Source organism: Nomascus leucogenys, chromosome 10, assembly GCF_006542625.1.
Source record: "Nomascus leucogenys isolate Asia chromosome 10, Asia_NLE_v1, whole genome shotgun sequence".
Classification (NCBI taxonomy): Eukaryota; Metazoa; Chordata; class Mammalia; order Primates; family Hylobatidae; genus Nomascus; species Nomascus leucogenys.
Genome location: NC_044390.1, coordinates 43,828,680 through 43,854,786, shown reverse-complemented (window position 1 = coordinate 43,854,786; position 26,107 = coordinate 43,828,680). Strand labels below are relative to the sequence as shown.

General features: G+C 49.9%; 1 protein-coding gene across 1 annotated transcript in view; it reads right to left on the bottom strand.

The window, feature by feature from the left end:
* RHPN2 (rhophilin Rho GTPase binding protein 2) overlaps positions 1 to 6,072 on the bottom strand; it is an 83,996-nt gene extending 77,924 nt beyond the window's left edge. The window contains exon 1 of the mRNA XM_030820244.1: positions 5,948 to 6,072. Coding sequence (XP_030676104.1) covers positions 5,948 to 6,016 — 69 coding nt within the window. The 5' untranslated portion in view covers positions 6,017 to 6,072. The remainder of the gene's footprint in view (positions 1 to 5,947) is intronic.
* Between the last annotated feature and the right edge of the window lie 20,035 nt (positions 6,073 to 26,107).

Below are 26,107 nucleotides of genomic sequence, written 5' to 3'. Positions count from 1 at the left end.
CCCAGCACTTTGGGAGGCCAAGGTGGGTGGATCACTTGAGGTCAGGAGTTCAAGACCAGCCTGACCAACGTGGTGAAACCCTGTCTCTACTAAAAAATACAATTAGCCGGGCATGGTGGTGCACATCTGTAGTCTCAGCCACTCAGGTGGTTGAGGCATGAGAATCGCTTGAACCCAGGAGGTGGAGGTTGCAGGGAGCTGAGATTGTGCCACTGCACTCCAGCCTGGGGGACAGAGCAAGACTCTGTCTCAAAAAAAAAAAAAAAAATACAAGATCGGAAGCCTCATGGGTTCTCACTCACTGCCCCCGGGTGGCTCAGACACCCAATCAATGCAGCAGCTGTTGGCAATCTTCACCCCTTCCTCGACTCCTGGGACCCATCCCCAGCTCACCTTCTCCCTGAATCTCCAGCCATTCCCCACCCAACTTCTTCACTTTTGTTTTTTTCTTTTATCTTTTTTTTTTTTTTTTTTGAGACGGAGTCTCGCTCTGCTGCTCAGGCTAGAGTGCAGTGGCGCAATCTCAGCTCACTGCAACCTCCACCTCACGGGTTCAGGCGATTCTCCTGCCTCAGCCTCCCGAGTAGCTGGGATCACAGGTGCCTGCCACCACGCCTTGCTAATTTTTGGTACTTTTAGTAGAGACAGGGTTTCACCGTGTTGGCCAGGCTGCTCTCAAACTTCTAACCTCAGGTGATCTGCCCGCCTCGGCCTCCCAAAGTGCTGGGATTACAGTGTGAGCCACTGTGCCCTGCCACACCTTTGTCTTTAACCGGCTCTGGACTTCCACATTCTAAAACAAAGCTGCCTTCTCTCTTCTCAGCTCCCCTCTTTCTCCAGTAATATCTTCCCTGCCCTTCTCCTCCTGTACCCTGTCACACTGACTTTTGTCCCCAATTCTCCAATCATGCATTTCCTAACGACTCCTAAAGGACTAAATCCAGGACCTTCCAGCATTCTTCTGACTTGTCAAGCCTCGCTCCACTAACAAGACTGACCTCTCAGCTTCCTAGACCTGGCCACCCTTCTGGCTTTCCTCCCACCTCTCTACCCATCTCTTAAGCGGAGGAACTATTCCCTTCTAGCCCAGATCCTTTCACTCAATACCCCAACTGCCTCCCAATTGGTGCCACCCAAAACTGCATCTCCAGCCAGGGCGCCTGCATGGCTGCTGGGCCCATGGAGTGGGCTCTCTGCTGGGACCGCCACATGGATATCCCACGAGGGCCATCAAGTCTACGCACTGGCCCCCACGTTCACCCACGTTCATGGATCTCGAGGGGGCGCATGACCAGACGCCTCAGGCAGGCATTGTGACTTTTTTTTGAGACAGGGTCTCATTCTGCTGTCCAAGTTGGAATGCAGTGGCGTGATCTCGGCTCACTGCAGCCTCCACCTCCCAGGCTCAGCGATCCTCCTGCCTCAGCCTCCTGAGTAGCTGGGACCACAGCTGGGTGCCACTACACCTGGCTAATAGGCAGGCATTTTGGATTCTCATTGGCAGCTCCTTCCCTGCCATAACCTGTCACATCAGTTCTTTCCCTCTCTGCCAGATATTGCCTTTTCTCCAGCTCTATCATTCCAACCTCCTCATCACTGGAATCTCTGCCTTCTGTGTGGACCCCTGCTCTGAGCTAAGGGTGCAAGCTGGTGGAAAGAATGGGTGATTGAGGCTGTGTTTACATGGCTATTTCTTTTTTTTTTTTTTTTTTTGTGAGACAGGGTCTCGTCTCACTCTGTCATCCAGGCTGGAGTGCAGTGACATGATAACAGCTCACTGCAGCCTCAACCTCGTGGGCTCCGGATATCCTCCCACCTAGGCCTCCTGAGTATATGGGATTACAGGAACACAACACTATGCCAGGCTGATTTTTAAACTTCTTATAGAGATGGGGTTTTGCTATATTGCCCAGAGTGGGCTTGAATTCCTGGCCTCAAGCAATCCTCCCACCTTGGCCTCCCAAAATGCTGAGATTACAGGTGTGAGGCACTGCACCCCACTCACAGCACTGTCACTGACTGCATCATCAGTAGTCCGTAACAGAGAAGGAAGGGCAAAGATGATAGGTATTACAAGTAGCTAAATCCTCCCAATGCCTCCCTGCCTGGCTCCACCATAGCTTCTTTCCCATCCACCACCCTTTCACCATTCATGTGTCAAAGTGGTCTTTTTCTTACACAAATCTCACAGGTCTGGTCCTGCTTTAAATACTTTGATGGATTCCACAGTTCCCAGGTCAAGCAAGATGCATGACCCTGAACTGCCTGGCTCCCACTAACACCTCCACACCCCGGGGGTGCCTACAAAGCACTCACAAGTCCACAGCTCTGTCCAAGCTGTTCCCTCTTCCTGAAGGGCTCTTTCTCTCCTTTCACCTGGACAGCACCTGCCTTTTTTTTTTTTTTTTTTTGAGACGGAGTCTCGCTCTGTCACCCAGGCTGGAGTGCAGTGGCGCGATCTCGGCTCACTGCAAGCTCTGCCATTCTCCTGCCTCAGCCTCCCGAACAACTGGGACTACAGGCGCCCGCCACAACGCCCAGCTAATTTTTTGTATTTTTAGTAGAGACGGGGTTTCACCGTTTTAGCCAGGAAGGTCTCGATCTCCTGACCTCGTGATCTGCCCACCTTGGCCTCCCAAAGTGCTGGGATCTTTTTTTTGATGGGGGTTGCGGGGGTATGGAGTCTCGCTCTGTTGCCCAGGCTGGAGTGCAGTGGTGTGATTTCAGCTCACTGCAACCTCCGCCTCCCGGGTTCAAGCGAGTCTCTTGCCTCACTCTCTCGAGTAGCTAGGATTACAGGCGCCTGCCACTACATCCGGCTAATTTTTATATTTTTAGTAGAGACAGGGTTTCACCATGTAGGCCAGGCTGGTCTCGAACTCCTGACCTCAAGTGATCCACCTGCCTCAGCATCTCAAAATACTGGGATTACAGGTGTGAGCCACCACACCTGGTCAGCACCTGCCTTTCATTCAGCCATTTGGTTTTGTTTTGTTTTCATTTTTATTTTTAAAATTTTTTATACAGCCAAGGTCTTGCTATGTTGCCCAGGCTGGTCTGGCACTCCTGGCTTCAAGAGATCCGCCTGCCTCGGCCTCCCAAACTACTGGGATTACAGGTATGAGCCACCACACCCAGCCCTCATTTGCTTTAGATCAAACTGGTTCAGGTCAGAGATCAGGAAAGATTCAGCATCAACACCTTTTATTTTCCTAGGACAAATAGACTCTTTGAACTGGTATGACTTAACATGGAGTAGCACAACAATTGTTACAAGGTCTCATTTTCAAAATTGATGCTTTTAATTGTAAAGCAATGATTCCTCTTATTTTGCACCCCGATTCTCTCATCCAACACCAGAGAAACTGCATCTAAAAAACACCCCACTTTAGGAGGCCGAGGTGGGCAGATCACCTGAGGTCAGGAGTTCAAGACCAGCCTGGCCAACATGGCGAAACCTTGCCTCTACTAAAAATACAAAAGTTAGCCGGGCATGGTGATATGAGCCTGTAGTCTCAGCTACTGGGAAGGCTGAGGCGGGAGAATCACTTCATTCTGGTAGGTGGAGGTTGCAGTGAGCTGAGATCGTGCCACTGCACTCCAGCCTGGGCGACAGAGAGAGACTCCATCTCAGGGGGAAAAAAAAAAAAAAAACCTGTAGCCGGGCGCAGTGACTCACGCCTGTAATCCCAGCACTTTGGGAGGCCGTGGCGGGTGGATCGCTAAAGGTCAGGAGTTCAAGACTAGCCTGGCCAACATGGTGAAACCCCATTTCTACTAAAAATACAAAAAATTAGCCAGGCGTGGTGGCAGGCACCTGTAATCCCAGCTACTTGGAAGGCTGAGGCAGAAATGCTTGAACCCGGGAAGCAGAGGTTGCAGTGAGCCGAGATCACACCACTGCACTCCAGCCTAAGCGACAGAGTGAGACTCTGTTTCATCATCATCATCATAATCATCGTCATCATCATCATAAATAAATAAATGAAAAACATCCAACTGTGCGCCTTTCCTAGCTCTCTTGCCATCCACTCTTTCCCAGTGTGGAGCAAGAAGTCCTCCCCTGGGCTCACAGACATGGAGGGCTCCCACAGGAAAACGTGTTCTGGGAGGCTTGGGACCACCCCTCACAGGTGTGCTCCTCTTGCTGCCATTTTCCCCCAGGTGCTGCTGGAGTTCCAGAGCTACATCTGCTCAGAGAACAGTCTGGGGAGGAAATGTCCCAGAAAGAGGCAGCAACTTGGGGGAGGCCACACAGCAATTTTGTGGGAGTGGCAGTCAGGCCCTGGGGCCTGAGGACAGACATAGGAATTCCCAGGCCAGGCCTCCTGCTGCAATTCCATGGCCTGTGATCCTCTGTCCCAAACGCCACACATAATTAGAAGTTATAATCCTGTAATTCCATGATGACATCTTTGAACTTAAATATACCTCAAAACTACTTTTTTTTTTTAATGCTAAAAGCAACTTCACAAAAACTAAGTTTTCCCACTCTGCCCCACACTGTCTTGCCCAGGGCTCCTCACCAGTTAGCAAAGCCCAGTCTCTCTGTGTCACCTGAGAGAAGGAGGAAGATGCCAAGACCATTTAGGAACTGGATCCTAAGGCTTTGAACAATTAAGAATTGATTCGTTTATGGGAAAGTTTCACTTCCCTATTTATAATTATGCACTGTCGTATGTATTATAAAAACGAAAATCAACAACAATCTCTCCACCCTCTCAGTGATCCCTGGCCAAGGGCCAAAAGCTATTTTTAGACTTGCTCGGGACCTAGAGAGAGGAAGGCGTGGAAGGTATAACCATGACTCCGGGCTCCAAAGCATCTTTGTAGCCCAGGCCCTGACGCCTGCGGCTATCCCAGGGCCCCTGCTCCGCAGGCTGGGGTCGCTTTTGAGGGACTCAGCTCCCTGACTGTTATCTTCTGGGCAGAACTCCGCAGTGTGAGCCCAAGAGCTCCTGGACATGCCAAGAGCCCGCGAGGCCCGCACCCGCCGCCCGCCGCCAGCCCCCGCCAAGTCTCCCGGACAACAAGACAAATCCGCTTTGACACACAGTGAGACGCACAAGACCGTGGGCCTCACCTGCGGTGCTCACGCCCTCCTGGACGACCCGGAGCCGAGGAGGGGGCAACGCCGGAGGCTCCCTCCCACCAGCAGCTCTCCCCTGCTCCCTGAAAAGTCCCACAGGCGGACGTTGGAAGCATTTTGGAGGCAAAAAAGAGACCGCCGGCCGGGCGCAGTGGCTCACGCCTGTAATCCCAGCACTTTGGTAGACCGGGGCGGGAGGATCCCTTGAGCCCAAGAGTTTGCGACCAGTCTGGGCAACAGAGCGATACCCCAGTTCTACAAAAAATTAGCGTGGCAAGGTGGCGCGCCAGCAGTCCCAGTTACTCGGGAGGCTGGGGCGGGAGGATCGCTGGAGCTCAGGAAGTCGAGGCTGCAGTGAGCTATAATCGCGCCACTGCACTTCAGCCTGGGCGACAGAGCGCCTAAAATAAATATGAGACCGCCAACCCGCCTGGGATGGTCTGTCTCCACCCGCGCTCCCACCAAGCGCTCCTGCAACGCGCCCAGAGGCCAAGGGCGCCAGCGCAGCCAGGAACCGGTCCTTTCCCCAGGCACCAGGGATCGCAAGCGAGGGGTGGCGGGGGGCTGGGAGGGGGGAGACCCAAGCACCCCTCCAGGTCCTCCGCCCGCACCTGCGCGGGGCGGCCACATGCGCCTCCCCTACTCCCCGCCCAGTCCCGGATGCCACCTGCTCGGGACGCCGGGGACATCGCCGCCCACCTCCTCCCCGCCGGCCTCCGTCCGGCCAGCGCCGGCCCAGTGCGCCCCCTCCCCCTCCCAGCCTGGTGGACCCCGACTGCGCGCTCCCACGGCCCCTGCAGGGCCTGGGGGAAAGGAGGTCTGGAGCCCGCAGGTCCCCGCCCGCTCGAAGCCACCCACCTTCCGAAAGTAGCCGTCGTTCTCCTTCTCCAGCGGCTGGGGGGCCGCGGGCAACAGCGCGTCGGTCATGCTAGCGGCGCGGGCGCTGAGGGCGGACTGTGGCGCGGCGGCTGAGGCTGGCCGGAGAGGACGTGCGGCCCCGCCCCTTGCCCCGCCCTTCCCCGCCCCTCCACTCCCGACCCGTCCCGCGGCCCTTCTAGCCCCGCCTGGGGCCGAGCACGGGAGCTCTGGAGACGCGCCGCGCCCCGCCCCGTCGCGGGCCCCGAACCCGCGCCCCTTGCGGGGCTCGTCACCCAGAGACCTGCGCCCTGGGCGCGGCGCCTCGGGGTTGTCTCTGGGCGTCGTGGCTGGCTCAACTTTGCGAATGCCGCCACAGCGCAGGGAAGGCACGGGGGTCTCAGGGGCCGCAGCGAAGCCCTGGCTGTGGACCTGCGCCCTGCCCTGGAGCCCGGGGAGTCAGTGGTGACGGCGTGGATCCAGGCGCGTCCCTGCTGGGTGAAGCCCGCGCGCCGCGGTGGAAGGGGCCAGACTCGACGCCACGTCGAGGGCGCGGCTGGAGCTCTGGGCCCTGGGCCCGGCGGTTTGGAAAAGCTTTTCCCAAGAGGGGAGCCCATGGCCGAGGGAGCGTTGACTGCGCCGCCGAGCGTCTTGCCCGGACTACTTGGGCTTGTTGGCATGGGATCAACTCAGCCGATCCCCCGTCCCCGCTGCAAAGACGAGTGGGATCCGCTGGACTCGCGGACGGCCCTGAGAGAGGAGACCAGGAGGGGTTTTGTGCCCCAGACACGGCAGATGCCCTTGAGCACAGTTCTTTTTTTTTAAGAGATGGGACCTCGCTCTGTCGCCCAGTCTGGAGAGCAGTGTTGCGATCTCGGCTCTTTGCAGCCTCGACCTCCCAGGATCAAGCGATGCTCCAGCCTCAGCCTCCCAAGTAGCGGGGACTGCAGGCGCGGGCCAACACACCCGGCCTTTTTTTTTGAGACGGAGTCTCGCCCTGTCACCCAGGCTGGAGTGCAATGGCGCGATCTCGGCTCACGGCAACTTCCGCCTCCCGGGTTCAAGCGATTCTCCTGCCTCAGCCTCCCGAGTAGCTGAGACTACAGGCGTCCACCACTACACCCGGCTAATCTTCAGTAGAGACAGTTTCACCTTGTTGGCCAGGCTTGTCTTGAACTCTTGACCTTGTGATCCGCCCACCTAAGCCTGCCTCCCAAAGTGCTGGGCTTACAGGCGTGAGCCACCGCGCCCAGCTTTTGTTTTGTTTTTAAATAGATGCGGAGTCTAACCATGATATCAAGGCTGGCCTCGAACTCCCGACCTTAAGTGATCCTCCCTCGTTTCGCTCTATTGACCAGGCTGGAGTGCAGTGGCGCGATCTCGGCTTACTGCAAGCTCCACCCTCCGGGTTCATGCCATTCTCCTGCCTCAGCCTCCAAGCAGCTGGGACTACAGGCGCCCGCCACCACGCCCGGCTAATTTTTTTGTATTTTTAGTAGAGACGGGGTTTTCACCATGTTAGCCAAGGATGGTCCGAATCTCCTGACCTTGTGATCCGCCCGCCTCAGCCTCCCAAAGTGCTGGGATTACATGCGTGAGCCACCGCACCCGGCCGTAGAGCACCACTACAGACCTCAGTTTTCTAGGCTGCAAAATGGGACTCTTTTATTATTCTTGGATTCTTTTTTTCTCGGGCTGATGGAGGGTAGTAGGGCAAAAGTGAGTGTTGGAAAGTAGGAATGAACTTAGTTTAGGGGAGAAAGGGTGACCCATGGGGACAGGGTTTGTATCAGTCTCCCACCAACCTCCTGCTGGCTGCTAGACTCTGTGGGCAGACACCTGGCAGCACGTGAAGCCCGGACCTTGCCACCTAAGCAGGGACACCCAGCCCGCGGGCCATGCTCCTCCCAGCCGCTGCTTACTGTTACAACTGCTTCTCCCGCAGCAAAGGGACCGCCCTCAGCGGTCGCGATAGATGTCACAGGTGGAACAGAATGCAATGTGCTGCAAAACAAGCCCAGCGTTAACATATCTTAAAAAAAAAAAAGTCCGGGCGCGGAGGCTCACGCCTGTAATCCCAACACTTTGGAAGGCCGAGGCTGAGGCTGAGGCTGAGGCTGAGGCTGAGGCTGAGGCTGGAGGATCACCTGAGGTCAGGAGTTTGAGACTGGCCTGGCCAACATGGTGAAACCCCGTCTCTACTAAAAATACAAAAATTAGCCAGGCGTGGTGGTGGGCGCCTGTAATCTCAGCTACTGGGGAGGCTGAGGCAGGAAAATCACTCAAAACTCGGGAGGCAGAGGTTGCAGTAAGCCAAACCCAGACCTTGAGACTGCCCATTGCACTCCAGCCTGGGCGACAGAGTGGGACCTTGTTTCAAAACAACAAAAAAAGTTAGTCATTGGAAACATAGTAGAGGTTGCAGCTGTCAGGAACATTTCTGAAGCCAGTGCCTTCGAGCCTATGTGCTTCCCAAACTGCATATGAAGCTACTGGGTTGGTCCAAAGGTAATTGCAATTACTGGGTGAGTTGTGCCAGTCACAGAAATCTAATCAGGAAATTAGCTCCTGTAGCCTGAAAGGACAGAATACTCGCATCCGGATTTAATCCTGCAGGTGCTGCCCCAGGACCTCCACCAAAGCCCCTTAGGAGCTGAGGCCTTGAGGAATGAAGAAAAACTCCTCTAGGGGAAAAAAATTACATTACAAAAAAAAGAAGAAGCAACTATCAATCTAATTTCACCACTCGCAGGTCACACTATTACTTGTAAACAGCTACTACTGTTTAAAGGATCAGGAAGTTATGGGCCACTCTCTTACCTTTGTAATACTAATAAACTTATCAATAATAGAGCCTCTACTCTAGCCAGGGAGTTTATAGATACGATGTTTCGTTCTTGAGACCCTTCTGCAAATAAAAGCAATAACCTTCATTTAACAGATGAGAAGAGCAAGGCTCAGAGCAATGAAGTGGCCACCAGCAGTCCCCTTGCTGGCTGAGGTCATTCCCTACCGCCTTTGGATTTTTGCCATCTTTTTCTGCCAACTTAAAGCTCAAATTGCCTTTACAATTTGTCACATATAATGCCATTTGTACTACTGTTAACTTAATAATCTTTTTTTTTTTTTAAGACAGTCTTGTTCTGTCATCCAGGCTGGAGTGCAGTGGTACAATCTTGGCTCACTGCAACCTCTGCTTCCCAGGCTCAGATGATCCTTCCACCTCAGCCTCCCAAGTAACTGGAACCACAGGCATGCCCCACCACACTCGGCTAATTTTTTTTTTATTTTTTATAGAGACGGGGTTTCTCCATGTTGCCCAGGCTGGTCTGGAACTCCTGAGTTCAAGTGATCCTCCCACCTCAGCCTCCCAAAGTGCTGGGATTACAGGCATGAGCCACCACGCCTGGCCAATAATCTTTTTTTAATTACTTTATTTAAACAAATTTAATTAAATTTATTTAGTTAGTTTTTGAGACAGTGTCTCACCCTGTTGCCCAGGCTGGAGTGCATTGGTATGATTATAGCTCACTGCAGCCTCCAATCCCTGGACTTGAACAATTCTCCTGCCTCAGCCTCCCAAGTAGTTGGGACAACAGGTGTGCACCACTAACTTGGCTAATTTTTAAATTTTTGTAGAGATGGGGTCTCACTATATTGCCCAGGCTGGTCTCAAACTCCTGGGCTCAAGTGATCCTCCTGCCTTGGCCTCCTAAAGTGCTGAGATTACAGGCATGAGTCACTGTGCCTGGCCCAAATTTTATTTTAAAAGGCAACTATATCACAACCATAAGGGGAAAACCAGTGATACTTTCCCTGTTAGAGGAGAAACATAAAAGTGAATACAATAAAGGGCAAAGTATATTATTAAATCTAGCCAGATATCATTGCCTTTTTGAGTTGTTCCTTTTGTTAAAAAGGAAGAAGAGACCAGGCACAGGCTGCAGTGCCGAGATCACACCGCTCTACTCCAGCCTGGGCAACAGGAGTGAGACCCTGTCTCAAATAAACAAATAAATAAAAATAACTAAGCCAGGCATGGTGGCGCATGCCTGTAGTCTCAGCTACTCAGGAGACTGAGGCAGGAGGATTCCTTGAGCCCAGGAGGTGGAGGCTGCAGTGAGCTATGATCGTTGCCACTGCACTTCAGCCTGGGCAACAGACCAAGACTCCGTCTAAAAATAACTAAATAGGCCAGGCACGGTGGCTCATGCCTGTAATCCCCGCACTTTGGGAGGCTGAGGCGGATGGATAATCTGAAGTCAGGGGTATGAGACCAGCCTGACCAATATGGTGAAACGCCGTCTCTACTAAAAAATCAAAACATTAGCTGGGCCTGATGGCACAAGCCTGTGATCCCAGCTACTCAGGAGGCTGAGACAAGAGAATTGCTTTAACCTGGGAGGCGGAGGTTGCAGTGAGCCAACATCGCGCCATTGCACTCCAGCCTGGGCAACAAGAGCAAAACTCCGTCTCAAGAAAATAATAATAATAAAATAAATAAATAAATAGACCAGGCATGGTAGCTCACACCTGTAATCCCAGCACTTTGCGAGGCCGAGGCAGGAGGATCAGGAGGTCAGGAGTTTGAGACCAGCCTAACCAACATGGTGAAACCCTGTCTCTACTAAAAATACAAAAATTAGCCGGGCATGGTGGCATGCGCCTGTAATCCCAGCTATTCAGGAGGCGGAGGCAGGAGAATCGCTTGAACCGGGGAGGCAGAGGTTGCAGTGAGCCCAGATCGGGCCACTGCACTCCAGCCTGGGCAACAGAGCGAGACTGTGTCTCAAATAAGTAAGTAAATAAATAAATAAATAAATAATGTAAAAAATAAAAAGGATGAAGAGTAAGAAAAGGACGCGTGGTATTAAAGACACACCAGCCCACCCAAAGACTACCTCCTGAGCATCTTCAGAGGAAAACGGGCACCTCTTTGTGTGTGAGTCCCAGCGGGGCATCTCCTGGCCATGTGAGCCATCTGAGTGTCAGTGCTTGGGGATACAGCTGCACAGAACCAGCCATCTTTAGACATTCTCATGACTCATCGCAGTGGTACCCACAAGTCTGTTCTTTTATCTCTGATCTCACTTTGACCAGGAAATTAGAACTGCTGCCGCTGACCCAACAGGACAGCAGCATCTCACCTCCTATTTGTCAACCCCATTGGTGGTCTGTGCAACAAGAACCACCCATAAGCCCCTGTGCTACTAACAAAAGAGCTGGGTGGGAACTTCTGAGCTATGCAAAAGATTAAAATCTCAACTGCAAACAACTGTTTTGTTAAGTCTCATTTTACCATCTGGTTTAGGTCAGCAGGTGGCTGCCTGTCCAGGGACCCAGTTCCTCCAAGTAAAATTCAAGTGTCACATCCTAAGACCTTCTTGTTGACAAAAGGAACATTGGTTTTTGAGGGCAGCCTGACATACATCCTCTCTTGGGGAATCTGATGAAGTTTGCCAAATTAAATGCAGAAATTATAAGATAATCCTTGAATGAATAAAATTCACTGCAAATAGTAAACTCAACTTTGCAATTTTTTTTTTTTTTGAGACGGAGTCTCCCTCTGTCGCCCAGGCTGGAGTGCAGTGGCACAATCTCAGCTTACCGCAACCTCCGCCTCCCAGGTTCAAGTGATTCTCCTGCCTCAGCCTCCCTAATAGCTGGGATTACAGGCATGCACCACCACGCCCCACTAATTTTTTGTATTTTTAGTAGAGATGGGGTTTCAGCATGTTGGCCAGGCTGGTCTTGAACTCCTGATCTCTGGTGATCCACCTGTCTCGGCCTCCCAAAGTGCTAGGATTACATGCATGAGCCACCGTGCTTGGCCCATTTTGCAATTTTTGTAAAAATAATTCTTAGAAATTACCAGGCCCAGTGGCTCTCACCTGTAATCCCCAGCACATTAGGAGGCCAAGGCAAGAGGATCACTTGAGCCCAGGAGTTCAAGACCATCCTGGGCAACATACTGAAACATCCATTTCTACAAAAAAATTTAATTAGCCAGGAGTGGCCGGGCACAGTGGCTCATACCTGTAATCCCAGTACTTTGGGAGGTTGAGACGGAGGGATCACTTGTGGTCAGAAGTTCGAGACCTGCCTGGCCAACATGGTGAAACCCTGTCTCTACTAAAAATGCAAAAAATTAGCTGGACGTGGTGGCGGGTGCCTGTGATCCCAGCTACTCAGGAGGCTGAGGCAAGAGAATCACTTGAACTCAGGAGGTGGTGGTTGCTGTGAGCCAAGATCGCGCTACTGCACTCCAGCCTGGGCAACAGAGTGAGACTCCATCTCAAAAAAAAAAAGAAAAAGAGCCAGGAGTGGTAGCACATGCCTGCAGTTCCAGCTACTCAGGAAGTTGAGGCAGGAGGATTTCTTGAGCACAAGAGTTCAAGACTGCAGTGAGCCAAGATTACACCACCGTACTCCAGCCTGGGCTACAGAGCAAGACCCTGTCTTAGAAAGAAAAAAAAAATGGCCGGGCGCGGTGGCTCACGCTTGTAATCCCAGCACTTTGGGAGGCCGAGGCGGGCGGATCACGAGGTCAGGAGATCGAGACTATGGTGAAACCCTGTCTCTACTAAAAATACAAAAAATTAGCCGGGCGTGGTGGCAGGCGCCTGTAGTCCCAGCTACTCGGAGAGGCTGAGGTAGGAGAATGACGTGAACCCGGGAGGTGGAGCTTACAGTGAGCCGAGATTGCGCCACTGCACTCCAGCCTGGGCGACAGAGCGAGACTCCGTCTCAAAAAAAAAAAAAAAAGAAAAGAAAAAAGAAAGAAAGAAAGAAAAAAAAATTGGCCAGGCGCAATGGCTTACACCTGTAATCCCGGCACTTTGGGAGGCCGAGGTGGGTGGATCACGAGGTCAGAAGATAGAGACCATCCTGGCTAATATGGTGAAACCCCGTCTTTACTAAAAATACAAGAAATTACCTGGGCATGGTGGCACGCGCCTATAGTCCCAGCTACCGGGGAGGCTGAGGCAGGAGGATGGCGGAACCTGGGAGGTGGAGGTTGCAGTGAGCTGAGATGGCGCCACTGCACTCCAGCCTAAGCAACAGAGCGAGACTTCGTCTCAAAAAAACAAAAAAAAAGAAAGAAAAAGAAAAAAAGAAAAGAAAAAAGAAAAAAATTAAAATTCTCAGAAATTGAAGCCATTTGGTGCCATGGAGGAACACCAACTAGAGAGGACCACATCAAGTTCAGCAGGCTCAAAGTCTCCTCAGCCACACCCTTTTGGCCCTCATGGTCTCAGTTTTCCCCACTTTACTATATATATATATATATATTTTTTTTTTTTTTTTTTTTTTTTTTTTTTTTTTTTTTCGAGATGGAGTCTTGCTCTGTCCCCCAGGCTGGAGTGCAGTGCAGTGGTGTGATCTCAGCTCACTGCAACCTCTGCCTCCTGAGTTCAAGCTATTCTCCTGCCTCAGCCTCCCGAGTAGCTGAGATCTTAGGTGTGTACCACCATGCCTGGCTAATTTTTGTATTTTTAGTCAGGCTAAATTATATTGATCAGGCTGGTCTTGAACTCCTGATCTCAAGTGATCCACCCATCTCGGCCTCCCAACATGCTGGGATTACAGGCGTGAGCTACTACGCCCAGTCTACAATAAATTCTTTTTTTTTTTTTTTTTTTTTTGAGACAGAGTCTCGCTCTGTCGCCCAGGCTGGAGTGCAGTGGCGCGATCTTGGCTCACTGCAAGCTCCGCCTCCCGGGTTCACGCCATTCTCCTGCCTCAGCCTCCCGAGTAGCTGGGACTACAGGTGCCCTCCACCACGCCCGGCTAATTTTTTTTTTTTTTTTTTTGAGACAGAGTCTCGCTCTGTCGCCCAGGCTGGAGTGCAGTGGCGCAATCTCGGCTCACTGCAAGCTCCGCCTCCCAGGTTCACGCCATTCTCCTGCCTCAGCCTCTCCGAGTAGCTGGGACTACAGGCGCCCGCCACCACGCCCGGCTAATTTTTTTCTATTTTTAGTAGAGACGGGGTTTCACCGTGGTCTCGATCTTCTGACCTCGTGATCCGCCCGCCTCGGCCTCCCAAAGTGCTGGGATTACAAGCGTGAGCCACCGCGCCCGGCACGCCCGGCTAATTTTTTGTATTTTTACTAGAGACGGGGTTTCACCGTGTTAGCCAGGATGGTCTCAATCTCCCGACCTCGTGATCTGCCCGCCTTGGTCTTCCAAAGTGCTAGGATTACAGGTGTGAGCCACTGCGCCCAGCCTACAATAAATTCTTACACATAGCTGTCATTTCCTGCATACTTATTCCGTGCCAGGTGCTGTCCTAAGTACATTGCATGCATTAGCTCAGTTCTCCCACAACCCTATGAGGTAGGTACTTTATCATCCCCTTTTTACAGAGAAGGAAGCTGAGCCTCAGAGGTCACTAGCCTCCTAAGTGGCAGAGTCAGGGCTGTCTGATGCTATGTTATACACTATACTGTATTACACTGTTCCCTACTACTTAAAAGGAAAAGTGTTTTGACATATAGGGAGGAAGTGACTGTGGATTAAAAATAAATGAATTACGAGCCTGGGCAACATGGTGAAACTGTGTCTTTACAAATGATACAAAAATTAGCCAGGTGTGGTGGCAGGTGCCTGTAGTCCCAGCTTCTTGGGAGGCTGAGGCAGGAGGATTGCTTGAACCTGAGAGGTCGAGGCTGCAGTGAGCCCAGATGGAGACCCTGTCTCAAAAAAAAATAAAAAAATAAAAATAAAAATAAAGAATAAATGAATTACAGGATGGCAAACAATACCAAGTACTGGTGAGACTGTGGAATCTCATATATTGCTTATGGGAGTGTAAATTGGGATGACCACACTGGAAAATTGTTTGACATTTGCTACTAAAGAACATATGCTGGCCAGGTGCCGTGGCTCATGCCTGTAATCCCAACACTTTGGGTGGCCGAGTTGGGTGGATCACTTGAGGTCAGGAGTTCAAGACCAGCCTGGCCAACATGGTGAAACCCGCTCTTTACTAAAAATACAAAAATTAGCTGAGCATGGTGGTGGATACCTGTAAGCCCAGCTACTCGGGAGGCTGAGGCAGGAGAATCACTTGAACCCGGGAGGCGGAGACTGCAGTGAACCAAGATCACGCCATTGCACTCCAGCCTGGGAGACAAAAGTGTAACTCCATCTCAAAAAAAATATATGCATGCAACTTATGATCCAGAAATTCCAACTCTAGGTAGATACACAACAGAAATGCATACATCTATTTACCATAAAACAGGTACCAGAATGTTCACAGCTGCATTATTCAAAATAGCCAGGCCAAGTGTGGTGGCTCATGCCGGTAATCCCAGCACTTAGGGAGGCAGAGGTAGGAGGATCGTTTGAGCCCAGGAGTTGATGAGACCAGCCAGTGCAACACAGTGAGACCCCATCTCTAAAAACCAAAAAAAAAAAAAAAAAAAATAGCCTCTAACTAGAAAGTACCCAAATGCCAGTCCACTATAGAACAAATGAGTGTAAATGGTGGTATATTCACACAATAGAAAATTGCACACAATGAAAATTAACACATTGCTATTATGTGCAACATCATGGATAAATGTCACAAAAATATTATTGAGCAAAGAAAACTAGACACAAATACCGTATCGTTCCATCTTATTTGTATTTATTTATTTATTTTTCTGAGACTGCATTTTGCTCTTTCGCCTAGGCTGGAGTGAAATGGCAAGATCTCTGCTCACTGCAACCTCCACCCACCGGGTTCAAGCGATTCCCCTGCCTCAGCCTCCCAAGTAGCTGGGATTACAGGCGCATGCCACCATGCCTGGCTAATTTTTTGTAATTTTAGTAGAGATGGCATTTCACCATGTTGGCCAGGCTGGTCCTGAACTCTTGACCTCAGGTGATCCACCTGCTTCGGTTTCCCACAGTGTTAGGATTACAAGCGTGAGCCACCATGCCCAGCCTCCATTTTATATAAAGTACAAAATAGACAAAACTAACCCATTATGGGATTCTTGCTTCTGGGATTCTGGAAATTTTCTATTTCTTGATCTACTTGTTACACAGATACGTTTACTCTGTGAAAATACGAAGAACCAGGCCAGTGTGGTGGTTTGTGCCTGTAATCCCAGCTACTCAGGAGGCTGAGATAGGAGATTGGCTTGAGCTCAGGAGCTGAAGATCAGCCTGGGCAACATAAAGAGACCTTTTCTCTACAATAAATAAACAAATTAGCTGGACGTGATGGTGCCCGCCTGTAGTCTTACCTGCTTGTGAGGCCAAGTGAGAGGATCACTTGAGGCCAGGAGGTCAAAGCTGCAGTGAGCCACAATGGCGCTACGACACTACAGCCTGAGCGAGAGTGCAAGACCCTATCTCTTTTTTTTTTTGAGACAGAGTCTCGCTCTGTTGCCCAGGCTGGAGTGCAGTGGCACTATCTCAGCTCACTGCAAGCTCCGCCTCCTGGGTTCACGCCATTCTCTTGCCTCAGCCTCCCAAGTAGCCCTATCTCTTTAGGGCCGGGCGCGGTGGCTAACGCCTATAATCCCAGCACTTTGGGAGGCCAAGGCGGGCAGATCACGAGGTCAGGAGATGGAGACCATCCTGGCTAACACGGTGAAACCCCATCTCTACTAAAAATACAAAAAATTAGCCAGGCATGGTGGCACATGCCTGTAGTCCCAGCTACCCGGGAAGCTGAGGCAGGAGAATCGTTTGAACCTGGGAGGTGGAGGTTGCAGTGGGCTGAGATCGCACCACTGCACTCCAGCCTGGGTGACAGAGCAAGGCGCCGTCTCAAAAAAAATAAATAAATAAATAAAAATTAAAATAAATAAATAAATAAACAACAAAAATGCATAGAACCATGTGCTCATGATTTATGCACATTATATTTTTTTTTCTTAAATTTTAGTCCATGTCCTGCTGAACATACATGTTATATTTTAAAAAGGAAAATAATGGGCTGGGTGCAGTGGCTCACGCCTGTAATCCCAGCACTTTGGGAGGCTGAGGCAGGTAAATCACAAGGTCAGGAGTTTGAGACCAGCCTGGTCAACATGGTGAAGTGCCGTCTCTACTAAATATACAAAAAATTAGCTGGGTGTGGTGGCAGGCGCCTGTAATCCCAGCTACTCGGGAGGCTGAGGCAGGAGAATCTCTTGAACCTGGGAGGAGGAGGTTGCAGTGAGCCAAGATTGCGCCACTGTACTCCAGCCTGGGTGACAGTGCAAGACTCCATCTCAAAAAAAAAAAAGATAAAAATGAGTGATACTGGCCAGGTGTGGTGGCTCATGCCTGTAATCCCAGCACTTTGGGAGGCGAAGGCGGGCAGATCATTGGAGGTCAGTTCAAGACCAGCCTGACTAACATGATGAAACCCTGTCTCTACTAAAAATGCGAAGAAACTAGTCAGGTGTGGTGGCAGGTGCCTGTAATTCCAGCTACTCGGGAGGCTGAGGCAGGAGAATCACTTCAACCCAGGAGGCAGAGGTTGCAGTGAGCCAAGATCGTGCCACTGCACTGTAGCCTGTGCAATAGAACAAGACTCAGTCTCAAAAAAAAAAAAAAGAAAAAAAAGAGCGATACTGTTTTCAAAGCACATTGGGTGGGTTTCTGTGCATGTTATGAGTGACCATCACACTGCCAGCACCCATGCATGGACCCAGAGGAAGGAATGACACTGGGCCCAGGTGATTCAGCCCATCTTCCTAGCTACAGTTTCCTCATAAGGTCCTGAGATTTGCACTTTCTTGCATGTCTGAATAAGAAAGAAAGCTATCCTATATATTGGATTATACCCTGCCATAAATATAAATACATAAATAAGAGGCCAGGCACCATGGCTCATACCTGTAATCCCAGAGCTTTGGGAGGCCAAGGCAGAAGTATCACTTGAGCCTTGGGGTTCAAGACCAGCCTGGGCAACATAGCAAGACCCTGTCACTACAAAAAATAGGAAAATTAGCCAGGCTTGGTGGCACATACCTGTATTCCCAGCTATTCAGAAAGCTAGAGTAGTAGGATTGTTTGAGCCCAGGAGTTCGAGGCTGCACTGCACTCCAGCCTGGGTGACAGACTGAGACCCTGTCTCTAAAAAATAAATAAATAGAACAGAAAGAAAGGAAAGGTATGTGGGCTGGGTGTGGTGGCTTATGTTTGTAATCCCACCACTTTGAGAGGCTGAGGTGGGAGGGTCACTGGCACCCAGGAGCTTGAGACCAGCCTGAGCAACACTGCAAAATTGCTTCTTTACAAAAAATACAAATATTAGCCAGGCATGGTTGTGCATGTCTGCAGTCCCAGCTACTTGGGAGGCTGGGATGGGAGGACCACCTGAACCTGGAGAGGTTGAGGCTGCAGTGAGCCATGATCGTGCCACTGCACTCCAGCGACAGAATGAGACCCTGTCTCAAAAAAAAGAAAAGAAAAGCTATGTGGTGGCCAGGTGCGGTGGCTCATGCCTGTAATCCAGCACTATGGGAGGCCGAGGAGGGCAGATAACTTGAGGTCAGGAGTTTGAGACCAGCCTGGACAACAGGGAGAAACCCTGTCTCCACTGAAAAAAACAAAAATTAGCCAGGTATGGTGGCACCTATAATCTCAGCTACTCGGGAGGCTGAGGCAGGAGAATCACTTGAACCCGGGCAGCGGAGGCTGCAGTGAGCCATGATGCCGCAACTCCAGACTGGGCGATAGAACAAGGCTCAGTCTCAAAAAAATAAAATAAAGTTATTGGGTGTTCTTTGCCTATTTTAAAGCTACATGCAGTAAGAAAATTACGAGTAATACAGAAATAAAATCATGGACTTGGGTGTTTTGTCTGAATATATGAATTTGTCCCCAGTCTTTTTTACTTTCTTTTACTTTTTCTTTTCTTCACTTTTTTTTTTTGAGACAGAATTTCGCTCTTGTTGCCCAGGATAGAGTGCAATGGCATGATCTTGGCTCACCGGAACCTCTGCCTCTTGGGTTCAAGTGATTCTCCTGCCTCAGCCTCCCGAGTAGCTGGGATTACAGGCATGCTCCACCACGCCTAGCTAATTTTTGTATTTTTAGTAGAGACAGGGTTTCTCCAAGTTGGTCAGGCTGGTCTCGAACTCCTGACCTCAGGTGATCTGCCCGAGTTCTGGGATTATAGGCGTGAGCCACTGCACCTGGCTTCTCTTCCTTTTTCTTTGAGACAGTGTCTCATTCTGTCACCCAGGCTGGAGTGCCATAGCACGAACTCTGCTCACTGCAACCTCTGCCTCCCGGGCTCAATTGATTCTCCCATATCAGCCTCTGGAGTAGCTGGGACTACACTCACCACTATGCCTGGCTAATCTTTGTATTTTTTGTAGAGGTAGTTTTGGCATGTTGCCCAGGCTGGTCTTGAACTCCTGGGCTCAAGTGATCCTCCCAGCGTGGCCTCCAAAAGTGCTGGGATTATGGACTTGAGCCACTTCGCCCAACTTTCTTTACTTTCTTTCTTTTTTTTTTTTGAGAGAGAGACTTTGTTGCCCAGACTGGAGTGCAGTGGCACAATCTTGGCTCACTGCAAATTCTACCTCTCGGGTTCAACTGATTCTCATGCCTCAGCCTCCTGAGTGCCTGGGACTATAGTCAAGTGCCACCAAACCTGGCTACATTTTTTTCTATTTTTAGTAGAGACGGAGTTTCACCATGTTGGCCAGGCTGGTCTCAAACTCCTGACCTCAGGTGATCTGCCCGCCTTGGCCTCCCAAAGTGCTGGGATTACAGACATGAGCCACCATGCCCGGCCCCAACCTTCTTTACTTTAAACATCTACATTTACATTCACAATGACAGTAGATGGTCAAATGATGACCTTGGGGTGCTGTAGAGCTTCAAGAAGCAGGGAGATTCCTTTCTCAAGGCAGGAAAGGGGCTAAAACATACAAGAACCTTCAAAATGAAAACTAAGACACTAGCAAAAATGTTTTGGACAGAATACCATGCATGTAGCTAAAAACAAAAAATTCTTTTTTTTTTTTTTTCTGGGACGGAGTCTGGCTCTGTTGTCCAGGATGGAGTGCAGTGGCGCAATCTCTGCTCCCTGCAAGCTCCTCCTCCTGGGTTCACGCCATTCTCCCACCTCAGCCTCCCCAGTAGCTGGGACTACAGGCGCCTACCACCATACCCAGCTAATTTTGCTTTTTTGTATTTTTAGTAGAGATAGAGTTTCACCGTATTAGCCAGGATGATCTTGATCTCCTGACCTCGTGATCGTGCTGGGATTACAGGCATGAGCCACAGTGCCTGGACTTTTTTTTTTTTTTGAGACGGAGTCTTGCTCTGTTGCCCAGGCTGGAGGGCAGTTGGCGCAGTCTCGGCTCACTGCAACCTCTGCCTCCCGAGTTCAAGCGATTCTCCTACCTCAGCCTCCAGAGTAGCTGGCATTACAGGCGCACGCCAACACGTCTGCCGAATTTTTGTATTTTTGGTAGAGTTGGGGTTTCACCATTTGGCCAAGTTGGTCTTGAACTCCTGACCTCAAATGATCCACCCACCTGGGCCTCCCAAAGTGCTGGGATTACAGGTGTGAGCCACTGAGCCCAGCAAAAACAAAAAATTCTAATGGTATAATGCTGGGTACATGTATCCTCCCATCCTAGTGTCCTTTGATCAGTGGTAGCCACTGTTACTTTGGGGAGTTTACTGGAGATAGAATACGTATATTAGAGTATATTTGTGGATGTACTTACTGTATCCATACATCATGCTGTAATAGCCACAATACATTGAGCTATTCATGTTTTCTTTTAACATAAACGGAAGCATCCTGTGTACTTTATCTCACTCTTGGCTGTGCTCTGTCAATCTGAAATAATGAGATTCAGGAAAATGTGATTAAGTATAGTTTTTGTTTGTTTTTTGAGACCGAGTCTTACTCTGTCACCAAGGCTGGAGTGCAGTGGCACGATCTCGGCTCATTGTAACCTCAGCCTCCTGAGTTCAAGCGATCCTCATGCCTCAGCCTCCCAAGTAGCTGGGACTACAGGCATGAGGCACCACACCCGGCCAATTTTTGTACATTTGGTAGAGACAGGGTCTCACCGTGTTGGCCAGGCTGGTCTCAAACTCCTGATCTCAGATGATCCACTTGCCTTGGCCTCCCAAAGTGCTGGGATTACAGGCGTGCGCCACTGCACTCACCCTGATTAAGTATAGTTTACTATGTTTATTTATCCTCAAACATTCCAAAGCTTGAGGATAGCCACCCAGAAACACCAATTCCAAATGTATAGGGTCAACATTCCAAAGTGGGGCCCAGGCATGATGGCTCACGCCTATAATGCCAACACTGTGGGAGGCTGAGGTGGGAGGATCACTTGAGCCCAGGAGTTTGAGACCAGCCTTAGCAACATAGTGAGACCTGGTCTCTACAAAAAATAAAATAATTAGTTGAGCATTGTCAACTAGAAGTCCCAGCTACTTGGGAGGCTGAGGTGAGAGGAAGGCTGCAGTGAGCCATGATCCGGCCAATGCACTCCAGCCTGGGTGTCAAAATGAGATATTGTCTCAAAAACGAAAGCAAAAACACAAAAAAAGCATTCCAAAGTGGAGAAGTTACGGTTTCACTTATATAGGCAGAGACATACAATCCTTACAGTGGCTTGACTAGCTATAGGATGCTACATTCCAAGGAAGATTGCTTTATTACTCTGTGAGGGGTGTACCCGCCTGAGGAAGTCTTATCTCTGCCCTGTTTGGTCTTAGTTATTTCTAGGGTAAAAGGGGCAGAAGGTACAGCTGCTCGCCATGTGATTCATGCTGCATAACTACATTCCTCTCAAGTTTCAGGATCATTTAAAATTCCAACAGCAGCTGGGCGTGGTGGCTGGTGCCTGTAGTCCCAGTACCAGGGATGTTGAGGCTGGAGGATTGCCTCAGCCCAGCAGTTTGAGGCTGCAGTGAGCTATGATTGCATCACTGCACACCGACCCTGCCTCTAAAAAATAATAATATCAACAAAAAAGCTCCAATAGCTTTACGTTTGAATTATTTAATTCCACAACTCATTTATCAACATATGTTGCAGATAACTCATGGGGAGTATAAAATACTCATAGTATTGTCACAGGTTATAGGTTTTTCTGATTACCTATTGCTATAATGAATTATCCCATATCTTTTTGTTGTTGTTGTTAGAGACAGGGTCTTGCTATGTTGCCCAGGCTGGCCTCTGATTCCTGGGCTCAAGTGATCCTCCTGTTTCACCCTCCCAAGTACTATCACTAAACCTGGCTAATTGCTTCATATCTTTTTTTTTTTTCCCTTAGAGACAGGGTCTCTACAGACAGAGATCCTCTCTATAGGAGCAATAGGGATGCCAATCAATTCTGTTTTAGGACAGATCCTGGGATTACAGGCGTGCGCCACTGCACTTACCCTGATTAAGTATGGTTTACTATGTTTATTTATCCTCAAACATTCCAAAGCTTGAGGATAGCCACCAATTCCAAATGTATAGGGTCAACATTCCAATGGGAATGCCAATCCCTCAACGTGGGATTACAGGTAGGATTTCTGACATTAGGGTCCTAAGACTGTTCAAGAATTGATCTGGCACTTTGGGAGGCCAAGACGGGCGGATCATGAGGTCAGGAGTTTGAGACCAGCCTAGGCAACATTGTGAAACCCCCGTCTCTACTAAAAATAAAAAAAAAATTAGCTGGGCATGGTGGTGGGCACCTGTAGTCCTAGCTACTCGGGAGGCTGAGGCAGGAGAATTGCTTGAACCCGGGAGGCGGAGGCTGCAGTGAGCCAAGACGGCACCACTGCACTCCAACATGGGTGACACAGCGAGACTCCGTCTCCAAAAAAAAAATTGATTGCGGCCAGGTGCAGTGGCTCACGTCTGTAATTCCAGCACTTTGGGAGGCCGAGGTGGGTGGATCACTTGATGCCAGGAGTTTAAGACCAGCCTGGCCAACAGGGTGAAACCCCACTTCTACTAAAAATACAAAAACTAGCTGGGTACGGTGGTGGGTGCCTGTAATCCCAGCTACTAGGGAGGCTGAGGCAGAAGAATCGCTTGAACCCGGGAGGCGGATGCAGTGCACCGAGATCCTGCCACTGCACTCCAGCCTGGGCAACAGAGTGAGACTCTGGTTAAAAAAAAAAAAACTGATTTGAATCTCCATTGTTCCTATAGACAGGATCTCTGACTTTAGAATCATAAGGCTTTTGTTTAAGGAACCCTTAAGATGTTTTTCAGATCTCTGAATTCCAGCGAAACCAGTACCAAGACAGAGCCGTCTCAAAAAACAAACAAACAAAAAAACACTAGCCCCGAATTCCGTGAGGAGGTGGATTTGAGGTTTCCTCTCATCTCCTCTTTTGGTGGCCCTAGGATTAAACTTCTTTCTCTGCTGCAACATGTTATCTCTAGGCATTCATGTGCCTAATAGACAATGAACCTATTATGATTACAGTGTTTTCCCCCACCTCCAAGAATAAAGTGAAACCCCAGAACTGCTTATGCACTGCTGGTGGGAATGTAAATTTCTTCAGCTATTGTAATTGAAAATTACAATGAAGGCCGGGTGCGGTGGCTCATGCCTGCAATCCCAGCACTTTGGGAGGCTGAGGTGGGTGGATCATCTGAGGTCAGGAGTTTGAGACCACTGGCCGGGCGCGGTGGCTCACGCTTGTAATCCCAGCACTTTGGGAGGCCAAGGCGGGCAGATCACGAGGTCAGGAGATCGAGACCACGGTGAAACCCTGTCTCTACTAAAAATACAAAAAAAAATTAGCCGGGCGTGGTGGCGGGCGCCTGTAGTCCCAGCTACTCGGAGAGGCTGAGGCAGGAGAATGGCGTGAACCCGGGAGGCGGAGCTAGCAGTGAGCCGAGATCGCGCCACTGCACTCCAGCCTGGGTGACAGAGCGAGACTCCATCTCAAAAAAAAAAAAAAAAGGAGTTTGAAACCAGCCTTGCCAATATTGCGAAACCCCGTCTCTACTAAAAAAATACAAACATTAGCCAGGTGTGGTGGCGCACGCCTGTAGTCCCAGCTACTCAGGAGGCTGAGGCAGGAGAATCGCTTGAACCCAGGAGGCGGAGGTTGCAGTGAGACGAGATCGCACCATTGCAGTCCAGCTTGGGCAACAGAGTGAGACTCAGTCTAAAAGAAAATAAACTAGCCGGGCGCGGTGGCTCACGCTTGTAATCCCAGCACTTTGGGAGGCCAAGGTGGGCAGATCACGAGGTCAGGAGATCGAGGCCATCCTGGCTAACATGGTGAAACCCCATCTCTACTAAAAAATACAAAAAATCAGCCGGGCGTGGTGGCGGGCGCCTGTAGTCCCAGCTACTTGGGCGGCTGAGGCAGGAGAATGGCATGAACCAGGGAGGCGGAGCTTGCAGTGAGCCGAGATTGCGCCACTGCACTCCAGCCTGGGTGACAGAGCGAGACTCCGTCTCAAAAAAAAAAAGAAAATAAACTAAAAAAAAAAAAAAAGAAAATTACAATTAAATTACAATTACAACTGAAAGCAGTTGGAGAGATTTCCTGAAGAACTTAAAACAGAACTACCATTAGACCCAGCAATCCCATTATTGGGTATATACCCAAAGGAATATAAGTTGTTCTACCATAAAGACAAATGCATGCATATATTCATTGAGGCACTACTCACAATAGCAGAGACATGGAACCAACCTATATGCCCACAAACGGTGGACTGGATAAAGAAAATACGGTCCACCTACACCATGGAACACTACACAACCATAAAAAAAGAACAAGACTGGCCGGGCGTGGTAGCTCACGCCTGTAATCCCAGCACTTTGGGAGGCTGAGACGGGCAGATCACGAGGTCAGGAGATTGAGACCATCCTGGTTAACAGGGCAAAACCCCGCCTCTACTAAAAATACAAAAAATTAGCCGGGTGTGGTGGCAGGCGCCTGTAGTCCCAGCTACTTGGGAGGCTGAGGCAAGAGAATGGCGTGCCTGGGGGACAGAGTGAAACTCCGTCTCAAAAAAAAAAAAAAAGAAACAACAAGACCATGTCCTTTGCAGCAACATAGATGCAGCTGGAGGCCATTATCCTAAACAAACTAATGCAGGAACAGAAAACCAAATACTGCATGTTCTCACATATAAGTGGGAGCTAAACATTGAGCACACATGGACATAAAGAAGGGAACGACAGGGGCCAGGCAGAGTGGCTCACGCCTGTAATCCCAGCACTTTGGAAGGCCGAGGCAGGTGGATCACTTGAGGTCAGGAGTCCAAGACCAGCCTGGCCAACATGGTGAAACCCAGTCTCTACTAAAAATACAAAAAAAAAAAAAAAAAAAAGGCCAGGCGGGTGGCTCACATCTGTAATCCCAGCACTTTGGGGATCGCCTGAGGTGGGGAGTTCGAGACCAGCCTGACCAACATGGACAAACCCTGTCTCTACTAAAAAAAAAAAAAACACAAAATGAGCCAAACATAGTGGCGCATGCCTGTAATCCCAGCTAATAGGGAGGCTGAGGCAGGAGAATCGCTTGAACCTGGGAGGCGGAGGTTGAGGTGAGCCGAGATCGTGCCACTGCACTCCAGCCTGGGCAACAAGAGCGAAACTCTGTCTCAAAAAAAAAAAAAACAAAAAAAACAAAACCACCACAACAACCAAACAAACAAAAATTTTGCAGGGCGTGGTGGGGTGGACGCCTATAATCCCAGCTACTCAGAAGGCTGAGGCAGGAGAATCACTTGAACCTGGGAGGCGGAGGTTGCAGTGAGCTGAGATCGCGGCCACTGCACTCCAGCCTGGGCGACAGAGCGAGACTCTGTCTCAAAAAAAAAAAACAAAACAACAAAAAAAGGGAATAACACCAGGCCCTACTTGAGGGTGGACCTACTTGATGGTGGAAGGTACGAGGAGGGTGAGGATTGGAAAAACTACCTATTGGGTACTATGCTTATTACCTGGGGAGGAAATAATCTGTAATCCAAATCCCTTGCGACATGCAATTTACCTATATAACAAACCTGCATATGTACCCCTGAACCCAAAAGTAAAAAATAATAATAATAAAAATAAAGTGAAGCCCCACGGGGCGAGCATGAAATCTGGGAGCTCAGCCATTTCCCTGGAGGTGGCTGGGTGGGCGGTGGGAGTGGACGGGGCTGGGCAGTGACTGCTGCCAGGGCAGGGGGCTGGCGCGAGGGACGGGGGGTAGGGGGCTGGG